General features: G+C 37.9%; 3 protein-coding genes across 3 annotated transcripts; 2 read left to right on the forward strand and 1 right to left on the reverse strand.

Moving 5' to 3' along the window:
• Nucleotides 1-487: 487 nt before the first annotated feature.
• cunh19orf53 (chromosome unknown C19orf53 homolog) lies at nucleotides 488-1180 on the forward strand. The gene is made up of 3 exons (XM_016289824.1): nucleotides 488-637; nucleotides 783-838; nucleotides 919-1180. Exons 1-3 carry the CDS (start codon nucleotides 550-552, stop codon nucleotides 1066-1068), a joined length of 294 nt encoding a protein of 97 aa, XP_016145310.1. The 5' UTR covers nucleotides 488-549; the 3' UTR covers nucleotides 1069-1180.
• Nucleotides 1181-2056: 876 nt separating this feature from the next.
• Nucleotides 2057-4951, reverse strand: LOC107598523 (regulator of G-protein signaling 5). Its single transcript, XM_071582426.1, is given in 4 exon segments — nucleotides 2057-2210; nucleotides 3302-3499; nucleotides 4760-4825; nucleotides 4907-4951. Coding segments are annotated over 4 exon segments (462 nt in total). The 5' UTR covers nucleotide 4951.
• A 177-nt stretch (nucleotides 4952-5128) lies between these two features.
• On the forward strand, nucleotides 5129-15823 carry slc25a23a (solute carrier family 25 member 23a). The gene is made up of 11 exons (XM_016289896.1): nucleotides 5129-5219; nucleotides 5721-5854; nucleotides 9676-9802; nucleotides 10488-10575; nucleotides 10664-10775; nucleotides 10878-11036; nucleotides 12274-12426; nucleotides 12498-12611; nucleotides 13520-13687; nucleotides 13765-13915; nucleotides 14965-15823. Exons 1-11 carry the CDS (start codon nucleotides 5129-5131, stop codon nucleotides 15144-15146), a joined length of 1479 nt encoding a protein of 492 aa, XP_016145382.1. The 3' UTR covers nucleotides 15147-15823.
• Nucleotides 15824-16063: the final 240 nt, after the last annotated feature.

The raw sequence follows: 16063 nt of genomic DNA on the forward strand, positions 1-16063 counted from the left end.
TAGGCTGTTTTTTCAAATCTAGCTACCTAGCTAGTCCTTCATGACATCTTTGGGCACCACAAAGGAGCATAGGAAGAGTTCATTTGCAAAAACAAATAACTCTGTTTTTAGAATTATGTTGTTGTTTTTTTATCCTGCATTCCAATTAATATCAATCAAACTGCAGTTGGGTTGTTTTGATTAAATAGTAATAACTAAAAAATACAGCTAACACAATAAAAGCATGATAACGCAGTAAAAAAAACATGAAAATTAATAAAAACAGATTTATCTGTTTTTGCAAATAAACTCTTCAAATGTAAACCGAAGTCATATTAGTCTTAAAATTAGTTTGCAATTTTAATCAGTACCACTAAGCCTATTATTTATTCATATTAGTAAATTGGTTATTTATTTATAATTACACTACATCACACGCACACACAAACACTGTTTGGTATTCAGAAAATACTTTTATTTTTAAAATTTCATCCTAAACGTTTTTGGAGACTTTTATTCTATATCGTGTCCTACGTCTGTTCTGTTTCCGGTTGCGGTCAGGCCGTAGAAATGGCTCAAGGCAAACAGAAATTTAAAGCGCAGCGCCCCGGAGGAGCTAAAAAGCAACAACACAAACCGAAAGGACTCAAGAAAGGAGGTAAAGAAATCATTGTGTTCTTGAACAGACGAGTATTCTGAACGTTAAATCGATATTTCTTATGAGCAGCAGAGCGAACGCATTTGAGCGTGTGTAGACGCGCATGCGCAGTTGAGTTTGTATCTTCAAATCCTCTTTATTCCAGGAAGGATCATCGCACCCAAAAAAGCTCAAGTGGTCCAGCAGCAGAAGCTGAAGAAGGTAAACGTTCAGCTCGCTTTTAAAACCAGTCCGTGTCAGATAATAGCGGTTTGACTGGTGTGTTTGTGTTTTTGGTGCAGGGTTTGGAGGTGGCCATCAGGAACAGGATTGAACAAGAAGTCACACAGAAGGCCAGCACATCCCTTCACAAGAAACTGAGTGTGCTGAAGACTCCAGCGGGGGGGAAAAAACCTTCAAAACCAGCTGCTGGACCGTCCAAGTCCAACTGATGACAGGCGAGCACTGTGATCTGCTGTACAGCCGCTAGATGGCGCCACCATATTATAAAAACTGCTGTTTGCCACTTTCTGTGGACTAACAGTGAAAGGTTTGTTCATTTTTGGAAAAAGGAAACATGGTGTGGGATCTTACATATGTACAACAGGCCATGATGTTTTAGACTGTGCTTATTTTTATATAATAAAATGAGAAAGTGTTGTTAGGTTTCATAATACTTTCATTTGAACACATTTTTGTCATGGGAAAGCACCACTCATATTTTTTAAATCTAGGTAATTTAATGATTATATTATAATTGTTTGTGACCCTGGACCACAAAACCAGTCATAAGGGTACATTTTTTTTAATTGATCATCTGAAAGCTGACTAAATAAGCTTTCCATTGATGTATGGTTTGTTGTGAGAGGGCAATATTTGGCAGAGATTTGAAAATCTGGAATCTGAGGGTGCAAAAAAAATCGAAATATTGAGAAAATCACCTTTAAAGCTGTCCAAATGAAGTTCTTAGCAATGCATATTACTAATCAAAAATTATGTTTTGATATATTTACGGTAGGAAATTTACAAAATATTTTCAAGGAACTATCTTTATTTAATATTCGAATGATTTTTGGCATAAAAGAAAAATCAATAATTTTGACCCAATGCTGGCTATTGCTACAAATATATCTGTGCTACTTAAGACTACTTTTTCCACTGTTAAGCAGCCGCACTCATTTTCTTTCTTAGCCTGCGAGTGTAAAATCCCTTAAGGTTTTCCTGCGGTCAAGGACGTGCTGCTCGTTCTGTGATTGGCTGAATGCTTTATTTTTTTTGTTCAGCCTCGATTGTCTGGCGACCTTGAGCTTCCAGATCTCTGATTGGCTCTCAGTGTGTGATTGACTGCAAAACACTTCTATTTTGACCCTGCGTCTCTACAGATTAACTGCAGATCTGGTCTAGACCTCAGATACGCAGGGTTTGCCAGCACAGCGTGTCTCACTGGACTTTGAGAGGCTGCTGGCTGTAAGAGGAGCGTGGGTAACGTGGGAACGAGTCTTTAGCCATCAGGGAGAAGATCCGTTGCTGAGCCTCGCCGAACGTGTCCGCTGAGGGATCCTCCATCAGCCCCGTCAACGCCTCGCGGGTCTCACTGTCCAGATTCACCTGAGAAACACATCGTATGAGAGTGAAAACTGTCCAGAACATATGCCTGAGATGCATTTCACTTTAAAACCAGGAGAAAGAAACAAGAAATCACATTTTAGAAAAAGAAAATGAAGCCTATTTTTAGGTCCGTAAAGATGTTTTGCATTACAACAATATTTTTTATGACAGTTAAACACATTTCTCTCGAACATTTTCATAGGTATAATGCAAAAATAGATATATTATTTGAAGAAAAGCATAATTAAATATATAAATACATTATTATACAGATTTTTTTGTAATATTATTTTTATTACATTTTCTTGAAACACAAGACTGACACATGTACATACCGTGTCTGTAACAATACTTACTATGCACAGAAAAGAACACAAACAAACAAACACTAGGGGCTCATATTACATAAAAAGTGTAACGCACAAAACCAACAAAGGGTTAATACAGTCTGTTCTTTGGAAGTTAGATTTAATAATCCATTGCAAACAATAAAAACCGCAGTTGTAAGGGGTTAATATAATGCACATTAAAATATATTTAAATACCAAATCAAGAATTTTGATCCTCTATTATATTGTTAATATCCCTACATTCAATAAAAAATAAAAATGTAGCTTGTTTACCCTTAAGCATATAGGTTATCTTTTCCATTGCAATGCATGAAGATATTTCTCTTAACCAATGAGTTATGGTAGGCCTTTCTGTCTTTTTCCAATAAATGGCAATGAGCCTTTTGCCATGTAAAATGCACATCTCTATCAATACTTGATTATCCTTTTTAATATTCCAATTTTCTGGATGATATTATACAGATTTATATAAAGTAAATTTATTTTGTATTATATTTTAGTAATTTTTAGAATAATACAGTACAATCTATATACTTAAAATCAAAATAATTATACAAAAGCATATTATGTAAATGTAATTCAACTTTAATAAATTAAAACAAATATTAATTTGTTTATAAAATAGTTAATTTAAATTGAATTAAAATTGTAATACATTTTATAAAATTTAGTTAATTTAATTTATTTAAATATATATATATATATATATATCTCAGGGTTGATGAACAGGTTGTAGATGTGGGACCCGGATGCACTCTTGTACTCCTCTCACGCCAGCCAGAACTCCAGGTTCTCCTCGCTGAGCTCCGAGCGCAGGAAGCAGTGCAGAGAAGTGAGCTCGTGGAGTTGAATCATTAGGAAAGTCCTCTCACGCTTGCTGTTGAGCAGAGACTCCAGGTCCTGAGGCAGCTTCTCCTCATTCGCTCTGAAGAAAACAATAGATGCTTTTTATTACTTAGTTCAGCTTGTTTATGTCTTGAACAATACGTAGGGTTCTGTACAAGTTAAACTTAATCGATAGCATTTGTGGCATAATATTGATTACCACAAAATATATATAAATTATTATATACATAATTAACAGTTTAACTGTGTATTATTCAGCCGTACATTTCTCGTTAGACTTAACGGTCGTTTTAGGGTTCAACAGCTAAAGTCTGTCTAGTACACTGGACGCTACAAAGCGACCGTTGAAAATCAATAAGTCAATACATCATAAATAGAACGCAGCAGCAGTTTTCTGTCGGGGATTTGTCGTGTCGTGCCGCGCCGCATCCAGTGTAGACAGCATCACTGATTATAATGAGTTCTATAGTATTTTGTCGCGCAGCTTGTGTCCGGTGTAGACAAGGTGTAACCTGTGAGCAGGGCCGTCCTTAGGGGGGTGCAACTGGTGCAGTCGCACCGGGCCCTGCGGCAAACGGACCGAGGGGGGCCCCGCTCCCTACCTCGCACCGGGCCCCGCGTCAGCTAAGGACGGCCCTGCCTGTGAGAATAATATGAACGCGGATAGGCTGTTTACGTATGTGATACTCTCCAAAATGGCGCTATAGGGTGACGCAGAGGAAAAGTTGTTATTTTTGTTTTCTTTGCGCACAAAAAGATTTCTCATAACTTCGTGAAATGACGGTTGAACCCCTGATGTCACGTGGTTTTATTTTAACGTTCTCCTTGCTACGTTTCTGGACGTTGATTGTGTTAATTACATTGCTGTCTATGGAAGGGTCAGAGAGCTCGATTTCATCAAAAATATCTTAATTTGTGTTCCGAAGAGATCGACATGAGGGCGAGTAAACATTTACAAAATTTTTGGGGTGAACCCTTTGAGGTGGTCAGACTGGTTTGTGCAACATAGTTGCTGTTTTTTGGAGGTCTACTAGGTCTAACCAAACTGACCGAGATGGTCTACCTCTAGCAGATCAAAAACTGGCAAGCAGTTTAGCTGATCTACACCAGCTGGAAACAGCTATGACCATCAATGACCAGTTTGGACCATCTAACCAGCAAAACCACCTTTTAATAACAGAATTTTAATTTTTGGGTGAACTCTACCTTTAACTCCAATTTTTGTTGCTTTTTAAAAGAAAAGCAAGGACAGTATAAATGATTTTTGTGGTGGTAATCAACATTATGCCACAAATGCAGATTTATATTGAGCTTTATACGAGAGCAGTGCACTTGTTACCTGTGTTTGTAAACCCACTCCTGCTTTTCGGCCAGGTGGGACAGTTTGACCCTCATGCCCTTCGCCCTGAAACATCAATTCACAGTTTCACATCCAAACACAGCTCAATGCTCCAGTATCTGTCTTTCCAAAAGCGCTGATACTCACTTCTCCAGGCATGAGGAGGGGATGGCAGACAGCCCCTCACACATCACAAGAATCGATCAAATGTCTCCAGCTCTGCTTGACTCTCTCTGTCTCTGTGTCCTGCTGTTATATAGTGACATTAATCTGATCCTGAGATCGTGAAACAACACAGACAGCTGTTGGGTGAGAACACCACACAGTGACTGTCCACATCACAGGCAGTGCTGATTACAGGCTGTTCTGATGTTATACAGTTGGTGTGGACAGCAGCTGACAGCGGTTTTCTTCAGAAAGCGTGTATCACCTGTATTTGTGTCGGGAACAGTGACTGAAGGCAACAGGTGTGCATTAGGTTATCTGTGTGCTGATCTTATGTTCTGTTCATCAGTTCACAGAATAGCTTGTTTCCATGCAGTCACTGTCATTTGTCAAGCTATAATTGTTGATCATAGTGATAGTGAATGCATTTAAAGTGAACATTATTGTGGGAGACTGTTGCATAATTTTCTGTTTCAGACCCTGTTGGAAAACTGAACAAAATGGACATGCAAGATGCTGGAGAAATGGACACTGTTGGGCTTCAGAAATGACAGAAAAGTAGTCCAAACAACTGGCGCACTATATTTAAAGTCCAAGTGTCTTCATGCAGAAAGATCTCAATATGCGAATGCAGATGAGATCAGGAAAACAACTTAAATTTGGGTCTGTTCCTCTCATAAATCTATCAAATGACTCCTTTTTGGAGCTTGATAGCATTTGTCCCCATTCATATACATCATAAGAAAACATACAGCATGGACATTCATCTAAACTTCTCCTTTTGGGTTGCATGGAGGAAAGAGAGTCAAATGCATTCGGATCGACAAGCTCTTCGCGCTGCTGGATCTGAACAAGGACGGACGGATCGATGTGAACGAGCTGCGCATCGGACTCGCCGCGCGGGGGATGTCGTGGAGCTCGGTGGAGGAGGTACGGAGGAAACCTAATGCATGCAATCATAACGGAAGGGTGCTTCTAGTACAGGATAACTGTCCGTGAATTCACAGGTTTATGATTGAACGTGGAGATGATAACCTGCGCCTCCAGGTCACGTGATCATCTGCGTATGAACACTGAAAGCGAAAATGCCACAGTACGCGATACGATCGCAGGCAGCCAATCAGATTCTATCTGATGCTTAATATTCAAGAATGCAGAGTGCGATTCGAGCCAATGAGATTTCGCAGTGGGCGTGGCTACTCCGCGCAAGTCGAAAGATAAAAATTGCGTCGCAAACCTACAGTCTATGGTCGTTAACCAGGTACTGTACATTGTGTACTTACTCTGTCCACCCATAAATTTATAGGCGGAGCGTGTGTAAGGCTACACTGGCCACGGGACTTGGGGCAAAAATGCCACTAAATTGGACAAAAATGCCCCTGCACAAACAAATTAAATCTATTATGTCTGTTTCTAACAAAGTGAATATGAATAGACAGTGCCGATTGCGGCATTAAATTAAGATTTGCTCATGTTGCAGCGTATTTCATTTGAGGCGTTTTTACAGTGTTGCGCATTTTAACCAATCACACACAATTCTGTTGAGCTTAGGAATGCGATGGCCAATCAGAAGCGTTCAGATGAGTCATCGTTCAAACTCATCAGTTTTGTTGAGTGTGCGAGCGATCGCTGACTGAATTCCGGACTCTTGCGAATTCTCTCATCATAAACAACAAAGCGCAGATGTAAGTAAGAGATTAATTTAACAGTGTATTCAGCTTCAGTGATTATAAAATAGTTTTTTGTTTTTTTATGAGAGTGGTTAAACTCGCGCGATAGATCAATGTTACTGATAATGTCACTTTCTATATAGAATTTATTCGCTGTTTGAATAACCGTGGAAAGGAAACGTTATATAATTATCAATTTCTAACGTTTTTATTAAATTGTAATCACGTTAAATACAAATTCAGTCCCATTAAACATTTTTTTAGCCTACATGACACCCATGTCTGGTTCTTGCCTAAAAACAGGGGTTTATGATGTTTATGATGACCCTGGAGTTGGTTCACCCTCCGCTGATGTGTCCACCCCATAGGTGCATCTCAAATCGTGTACTTGTGCACTATTCTATGACATTTTGTAGTACAAGTAGTGTGTGTAAAATTCCAAAAAGAAAAAGTGCATTTATAACCGGATAATGCACTTAAATAACCAAAAATAACGAAGTGTGGAATGTTGGACATGGTTGTGGCTAGAAGGGATACAGCTCCGACCGGAAACTAACAATGAAATTTAATTTTCTACCTATTAGATTGTGTTTTATTTAGGGATGCAACATCTACTCTTACCACAACCCTAAATCTACCCCTTACAATAATGCAAAAACAGTAAGTATTGTTGTACAGTGTGACAAAAATTAGCTGTAGCAGTTTTAATTACGTCGCGAAGGGGGACGGGCGATCAGATTCTGATTATTAATGACAAAAAACCTTATAAAATCCATACACTACATGGTTGAGTACATAGTATAATAGTGCATAGTTTATAGTGCGTCATTTGGGACGCAGTTCATTTTTCAACACTGAATGAAACAATTTCCTGTGAATGTGCGAGACTTCCGGTTAATTAGCCGCTATCGTTAAATAACTAGAAGAATTCCACAGTGCAAGAAAGAGGTATTTGCGCTACAAACCAATGTGCTTATGATTAAGATAACAAATTAGACTGATGTGAGAGCAAATATCTTTTTGTAACATCAAGCGTAGTGTTTTTGTGCAGCTAAAATTACTGGAAGCGAAGACTCGCACATTCAAGCTTGTATGTTACAAATAAGGTGGATTGGTTACACTAAGTACACACATTAGTGTTATCTTAAATGAAACTATTTCTGTAGATTTTCCATTTGAAGGAAATTACGTTTCCAATGACGTGTAGCTGCGTGTAGTGCACTGCTCACACTATTACACTTCAAAAATGGTGTAGAATAGTGTAGAAGTACACAAAATGGGATAAACCTGTAGAAACCACAATATTTAATATATGATCATGTAAACAGGATTTCAGGCTGCTGAGATTTCACTGTGGATAGACTGCGCACACAGTGCTCCAGATATAGAAAGCAGGCAAGCGACCAAAAAAAAATAAATCACTTGTTGCTGGTTAGGATGGCGCCTGATGTTCAGCTCAGATTAGACAGATATGCTGGAGCCATTAGTGAGAGTATAACCCATTATGTAGCTGCTTACTTGCTAACATACTCAAACTCATAATGCTTCATATGATAAAAGTACGACTGCAGAGCAGGATTCTTGTTTCGAAGGCCTCCGTGTCGAGGCAGATTAGAGCACTGTGTTACACCACTAATAAACCAGTTTATGAATGGTTAATGATCTCAAGGTCAATGGCAGGAACAGAGGAAGGGCATTACATCAACATCACAGGGTCTCCAGCTGCCTTCTGAAATAAGGGTTTCCTTCAGACTAGTGTGTTTGCTAAGTCAAGCATCACTGTTTTTGCTCATACTTGGTTTAGTGATTTGATCAAACTCCTAAGTTCTACATTTCTAATCAATGAATTGCTTTCTAAAAAGGTTATAGTGATGTAATGCCAGCAGGTCAAACCCAAGGCCTAGGAAACAATGAGAACCTCAGCCAAGTTATGATCAAACCGACACATATGTTAAATGAATCTTTGATATCTAATCTCTCCACAGCATCCTGCACGCTGGATTTTTTTAGTGTTGGGGAAGTTACTTTTAAAAGTAATGCAATACAGTATTGTATAAAAAAATAAACTAATTGCGATACTTAGTTACTTTTCATGAAAAGTAATGCATTACGTTGCTTTTGCATTACTTTTAGTCACCTGGGTTGGGCTTGCTTATTTATTTTTAATAACAAAAAGCCTAAAAGTTAGATTTTTGGCAGCTGTGAAGACCCTTTCACACCAAAAGTGAAATAATAAGCCACAGACTGAAGAAAGTGCCTCTGCACCTCACTCCAAATTTCTCTCAACACAGGGACAGAAGACGTGTCAGTGAATAAATGGGGCAAAAATAACTTGCATTACTTATTTGAAAAGTAACTCAGATATTTTCTTGTAAGTTACTTTACTTGAAAAAAGTAATCTGATTACATTACTTGTAATGCGTTACTACCCCCAACACTGCTGTTTGCAACATACTGTATACAATAGTTTATAGTTCAGCGTAAGTGATTAGACTATTGATCTGTTTGCCTGGGACAGTCTTGTGTCATATTGATTTTTGAAACTTGATAATTTTGTAGAGTGCTTTGCTTTTTGAGGTTTGGAAGCATGTGTGCATGTGTTTGTATTATGCATTATGCATAGTGATGAATGATTTAGGCAAGAAAGTGCTAAACTTCACACAGAAACACACATGTAGGCTGCTGCAGACTGTGCAAAAGATCAGCGTCTTGGAGTGGATCCATGTGAGAGTAAATTATTATGTGGATTTAACACTAATATAGCGATTAAGTGTCTATAAATGAATGAAACACGTTGTAAATCTACTGTTTTGTGCGCTTGGCTTTCTCTGTTTGTACATTTACATTCATTTTGTTAATGCATTTAATCCGAATGAAATGAACCTGTGTTTAGATTCGATGATTAGTGTCTGAGTGCTCATGTTTGATGTTGGTGCCGTGGACCGGTGGCTTTGCATGGTTTTAATCTGCTTTTCTCTTTCATTTGCACCCCATCCCACCTTTCCTAATGATCCCGGCATCCCCCTGTCCCTCCATTTCTCTCTCCCCCCCTCTATCTCTCTGCATATGCCCTATATTCAGCAGATTGTACGAGCTGGAGATGTCAATCACGACGGCCAGCTGGATTTTGAAGAGTTCGTCGAGTATCTGCGTTCACATGAGAAACGCCTCAGACTCATGTTTCGCAGCTTGGACCGAAACAATGACGGTTAGCTTCTGTCAACTTCACAGCATTATCAGAATCAGTGTTATTTTAGTATTATTCACTGTATATTCCATTACAGTATGTATGAATATTTCAAGATTTTATTTCAGTCGACTACAATGATATTTAATAGTTTCAGTTTTAGTTAATAAAAACACTGGTCAGAATCTGTCTTAATTCTCTGTTAGAGTATACATAATTTTTATGTTCACATTTTACTTTTACATTAAGATATGATAATTAATAAAATTTGCCATATATATCCTCACAATAACCCTACAATCTATCCCATTACATAACATAGCATCTATAACCTTATATTAGTATTTGCATATTTGATATAACATCTGTACCATTAGTAGCTATGCTACATTAGCATACATAAATTAATATTAGCATTAACATTTGTGATTTTACATCACTGTAATCATCTATACCCTCACAGCATCATTAGCAGCTATGCTATTGCAACGCTGTTAGCATCTATATCTTAATTTTTGCACTGGTGCCTAAATACTCTAACATCTATAACATCATATTAGCATCAGAAGCTATGATATTACCATCAGCCATGATTATCACTGTTAGCCTCTATCATATTAGCATTAGCATCAGTTCCATTAATTCAGTCTTAAGCTCTATTATCTCACATTTCAGTACAATGACACATTGTTTGTATGTTTTGCAGGTGAACTGGACGTCGCGGAGATCCAGCAGACGTTACACAATCTCGGCGTGGACGTCACGCTGGAGCAGGCCTCCAAAATCCTGCAAAGGTGTGTGGTTTTGTACTTGGCATGTATGTAAAGTGCTTTTCAGGTGTGATTTTCTGACATGCGGTGCTTGTGAAATGTGTTGGTACAGTATGGATAAAGACCATTCCATGACCATCGACTGGTTCGAGTGGCGAGATCACTTCCTGTTTAACCCTCTGCACAACATGGAGGAAATCGCTCAGTACTGGAAACACTCGGTGGTACGACGCAAAAACTGAAACAGTGAGGTTTTCATGACTATAAATGGAGCCTCTTTCTTTCTGTAACTCCACTGTTGTGTATTTGTTGGTGTGTTTGTGTAGATGTTGGACATCGGAGAGCATCTGACGGTCCCAGACGAGTTCTCGGAGAAGGAGAAGCAGTCAGGGTTCGTGTGGCGGCAGCTGATGGCAGGAGCCGTGGCGGGATCGGTGTCCAGGACAGGAACCGCGCCACTCGACAGACTCAAGGTCTTTCTGCAGGTGAGACCGCGCTGGTCTGGGATCAGTCGCTTTCGGTCTTCAATGAAACCATCTGGTCTTTGATGCACGTTTAGAGGTTCCTTTCGAGGTTTGCTCTTAAGATGCTTTCAAAGTAGCTCACGCAATACAATCTAGCAAAGCTGTGGCTTGTGTGAACAAGGATAAAAGGTATTTCTATATAACTGCAAGTATCCATGATAATATATTTTATAAAATAATAATAATAAAAAAAATTTAATTCGTTTTTATTTTTATATTTTGTTTTTATTACATTTTTTGTTTTATCTAAAGTTTTAGTAATTATGTGCTTTTTTATTTATTTTTTTATTTTAAATATGTCTATACAGTTCTTATCATTTTTATTTCAGTTTTAGTTATTTTAGTATATAAAAAGTTAAACTAAAAGAAAATGAAAAATGGAATGAAATAATTTTACAATTTTTATATATTTATTTTTTCAGTTAATGTTTGTTTTATTTCAGGTAGCAATTACTTTTTTAGATTTTGTTTTAGATTCAGTTAACTACTAGTTAAAAACTAATTATTTTTTAGTTAACTAAACCCTGAACCAAACCAACCAGCTACATGGTGAATTATTACAAAGTTTGATTTGACGCAAAAAGTATTTGAAAATCAGACAAAAAGACAAAGGTACAATACTATGTATTTAACAGTATTAGTGAAGGAAAAAAACTACAATTCTGTCAAGCATCGTGAATGAAAGGAGGAATATGAAACTATGGATTAAAGATGTTGATTATGTGTATAGAAACGTATTTTATGTTTATTGCAAAATATGCATATTATGCGAGTAAGTATTTTAGTTAGAGTGCAGTGTTCTTTTGCTATGATTCTGTGATTGGTGAAGAGTCTGTGCAGAATTATGGGTAATGTAGTTTTTCACCACTGTTGGACATGATTATTTAAAAAATAAGATGAACTAATGTGGGCTGATTGCTTCAACAAAAGCATAACCCATTGATTAACAACCTTGAAGGTCACAGTAGGTCTGTCTTTAAAGGTTTATGAGTTAGGTTTATATGTCTGTGGATAAAATGAAATACATTTTTACTTTCTGAACCTAACTGTCGCAGTCTATATTTTCAGCACCACACTGACCCCTGGAGGTCATTTCAGACACTGCAACTGAACTTTCTTATTTAGTTCATATTTTTAGGTGTGTTTGGTTTAATTGTAATCTAGTTAGACTAAAGCTTTACATTAAAATGATGTGCAGGTGCATGGCCAGAGCTCTGATAAGGGGAACGTGTGGCGCAGTCTGCGTGCGATGGTGAAGGAAGGCGGCCTCACTGCGCTGTGGAGGGGGAACGGCATCAACGTGCTGAAGATCGCACCGGAGACAGCCATCAAATTCCTGGCCTATGAACAGGTACAGCTTTGTCTTACACTCAGCCGTGTGGACAGAGACTCAAAACTCAGCCTGCATCTGTGTGTCTGCAGATTAAATGCTTGATGAGAGGCAGTAAAGAGGGAGGAACTCTGAAAGTTCAAGAGAGATTCGTCGCTGGATCACTGGCTGGAGCTATGGCTCAAACGGTCATATACCCTATGGAGGTAAATACACACACACACACACACGACAGCTGGTTCCTACACACACTGAACGTCAAGGTCACTATATGTCAAGACCTCACTGTTATAACACACACACACGTCTACATGTCCACTCACATTACCAAAGGCCTTACATAAAGCACAAGCACAGTGCTCTGCATTCAGCGGCCCATTTCAGAATAAAGCAGTGAGCTGTGAATGGCTGTGGTTTATGGAGTGTGAAGTGGAGTCCTGGAAATACAATGGACTTAAGTAAAATAAATGAAGTCTTCTAAAAAATGTTGGCATTAGCAATGTGAGAAAAATATACATATTTTCAATAAATAACCACATTTATTAATAATATTCACAATAAACAATACTTATAAAGAAAATAGTTTTTATAAAATATATTTATTAGTTAAAAAATATAGTTTACATTTAGGTTTAATTAAAATGTAAAATAAATAAATAAATATATATATATATATATATGCATCTTACATTTATAAACTTTTTAATATTAATATTTAAAAAATTTACACTGACAGTAATTAGTACATTGCCGTTCAAAACTTTGGGTTCAGTAATTTTTGAAAAACGTCTCTTCTGTTCACCAAGGCTGCATTTATTTGATTAAAAATGTATATTTAAAAAATAAAAAATAAACAGTTTTTTATTTGAATATATTATAAAATGTAATTTTTACTTGTGATGTAAAACTGAATTTTCAGCATCATTAGACTGTGACAGTCTTCAGTGTCACATGATCCTTCAGAAATCAGTCTGATATGCTGATTTGCTGCTCAAGAAACATTTCTGATTATTATCAATGTCGAAAACATTTTTTTTGTGGGAACCGTGATTGTTTTAATGTCATGACTCTGCATTGGTTTTCTCTGTTCCTCTCTGTCTCTGTCGTTCTGTAGGTGTTGAAGACTCGTCTTACTCTACGTAAAACAGGCCAGTATTCGAGTGTGGCGGACTGCGCCAAGCAGATCCTGCAGAAGGAGGGCGTTCTGGCGTTTTATAAAGGATACCTGCCCAACATGCTGGGCATCATCCCGTATGCAGGCATAGACCTCGCCATCTACGAGGTGTGTGTGTGTGTGTATGTGTGTGTTGAGAAGGATTCCTTCATAAAGGCTGTCTCTCACGCTGTCTCCTCTCTCAGACGCTGAAGAACGGCTGGCTGCAGCGGCACGCGGAGGGCTCACCCGACCCGGGCGTCCTGGTGCTGGTGGGCTGCGGCACTGTGTCCAGCACCTGCGGACAGCTGGCTTCCTACCCGCTCGCCCTCATCCGAACACGCATGCAGGCACAGGGTGAGACACACACGCAGAATCAGACGAGAGCTGTGCTTTCTTCCCAGGCTACAAATGTTAACTTATGTGGAAAAATGGATTATCACATAAAATATTTGAGAATAAAAAATAGTTTCCATCCTTAATGTTCAAAAGAACAAAACTGTCAATGTATAGGAAACCGGTGAAAAGTATCACCAATAAAATATTATGTTGCTGTTATTTTCCCCTCACATAGTTATTGAGTTGCGGCTCAAAGTGCGCAGACAAAATGCAATAAAAACACTGCTATGTTATCTTGCATTCAAACGCCTGATGTTTGGGAATGCAATCGTGTGAGACAGATGAGGGGTTTTTTTGCACATTGAGGAATTTATTCAGTAAATGGATTTCCATCATAGTTCAAGTGCATGGCTTCTTCTCAAATACACAATTATGCACCTCATTTGACCGCATACGTTTTTTTATGCACATTTCTACATTTATATCCAGTGTTTTAAAGTGATATCCCCGGATTCAGATAAGTGCTGTTATCCTTAATTAAAACTGTAAACAAAAACATTTTCGTTACTTGAAATAAAATAAACATTAATTGAAATAAAATATAACATTATTTCAGCTACACTGAAAAACAATTGGTGTAGAAACAGTTTTCGTTCAGAAATTGCTAGTCAATTTTACAATCACAAAGAAATGGCAAGTAACACTGAATTTAGCATAACATTTTTGAAAAACTGAAATAGTATTTTCTTGTAAAACATGCTCAAATAAGCTTTGTTTATTATAACTTTGAAAAATCAGTTTTTAGCAAGGCAACATTTCTCAATTTGTTTCGTTAAACTTCAAGTACTCAAATAATTAAAACACAAAATTAAAACTATATAGACATATTTACAAAGACTAATAAGAATGACAAAATTACACAGCTAAAATTGAAATCTACAAATAAAAACAATCGAAATACAAATAAAACTATAATAATATACTATTGATACTAAAATACCACTAATTCTGAAGGTTTATTGGCATCATAAGAAGTTAAGATACTATTCTCTCTTCTGGTTCCTCAGCGTCAGTGAAGGGAGCTCCTCAGTTGTCCATGTTGACCCTGTTCAGGAATATCGTGGCTCAGGAGGGTGTGGTGGGACTCTATCGAGGCATCGCTCCCAACTTCCTCAAGGTCATCCCGGCGGTCAGCATCTCCTACGTCGTCTACGAGCACATGAGGAAAGTACTGGGAGTGGGAACCTGAGAGAGAGAGAGAGAGAGAGAGAGAGAGAGAAATAGAGACAGGTCATGTGTGTGTAGAAAAAATACAATCGAAGACTTGTTTATTTAAGCCTATCACTGGAGTGATGTTCACCAAAAACATTGGATGTGAGGAAGAACGACAAACTGAATCCAAACACTGAAATATGCAGAATCTAAGAGGTGCTGTTCTGACCAAATCCTGAATTACTGAGGTTCATGATGTGCTCTTCATGTGTGTTTGTTGGTCAACAGGACCCTGATTTTCAGGTATACAGGGTACGGCCCTCTGGATGCGGTAAAATGAACGACTGTGTGAGCATGTGCTGTACTGTACTGTGTGTGTGTTTAACCCAGTGCACACTACTGAACTCCAAATGGGAATGGACAATAAACTAACTTCCTCCCTTTGAACTTATAGTACAATTGAAAGTGCCTCTGCTTCGAGAAACATGTATGTTTTATCTGTGGTCCAGTAATACACCTCTTCTACTGTACTGAATCCCTGTGTGCTCTGAAATCACTATACCAACCAATCAAGAGTTCTAGAATCCTCAACTGAAGATTCCGTAACTCAGATTGAATAGTTCACCCCAAAATGAAGAGTAGCTAAATATGTACTCACATTCAGCCCATCTAAGATGTAAATGTGTTTGTTTTTTCATGGGAACAGATTTGGAGAAATGTAGCATTGCATCACTTGCTCAGCAGTGGATACTCTGCAGTGAATGGGTGCCGTCAGAATGAGAGTCCAAACAGCTGATAAAAACATCACAATAATCCACACACTGCTCCAGTCCATCAGTTAATGTCTTGTGAAGTCAAAAGCTGCATGTTTGTAAGAAACAAATCCATCATTAAAGCATTTTAAATTCAAACTGTTACTTCCAGCCAAAATATGACTCCATAATCCATAATACT

Source organism: Sinocyclocheilus grahami, unplaced genomic scaffold (assembly GCF_001515645.1).
Source record: "Sinocyclocheilus grahami isolate Dianchi unplaced genomic scaffold, SAMN03320097.WGS_v1.1 scaffold252.1, whole genome shotgun sequence".
Lineage (NCBI taxonomy): Eukaryota > Metazoa > Chordata > Actinopteri > Cypriniformes > Cyprinidae > Sinocyclocheilus > Sinocyclocheilus grahami.

What these genes read in the sequence shown, in the direction of transcription:
- cunh19orf53 (XM_016289824.1), top strand. Translation starts at nt 550, where the DNA reads ATGGCTCAAGGCAAACAGAAATTTAAAGCGCAGCGCCCCGGAGGAGCT. An exon ending in GAAAGGACTCAAGAAAGGAG is followed by an intron (nt 638 to 782) that starts GTAAAGAAATCA and finishes TCTTTATTCCAG; the next exon opens with GAAGGATCATCGCACCCAAA. An exon ending in AGCAGCAGAAGCTGAAGAAG is followed by an intron (nt 839 to 918) that starts GTAAACGTTCAG and finishes TTTTTGGTGCAG; the next exon opens with GGTTTGGAGGTGGCCATCAG.
- slc25a23a (XM_016289896.1), top strand. Translation starts at nt 5,129, where the DNA reads ATGTTATACAGTTGGTGTGGACAGCAGCTGACAGCGGTTTTCTTCAGA. An exon ending in GTCGGGAACAGTGACTGAAG is followed by an intron (nt 5,220 to 5,720) that starts GCAACAGGTGTG and finishes GGTTGCATGGAG; the next exon opens with GAAAGAGAGTCAAATGCATT. An exon ending in CGTGGAGCTCGGTGGAGGAG is followed by an intron (nt 5,855 to 9,675) that starts GTACGGAGGAAA and finishes CCCTATATTCAG; the next exon opens with CAGATTGTACGAGCTGGAGA.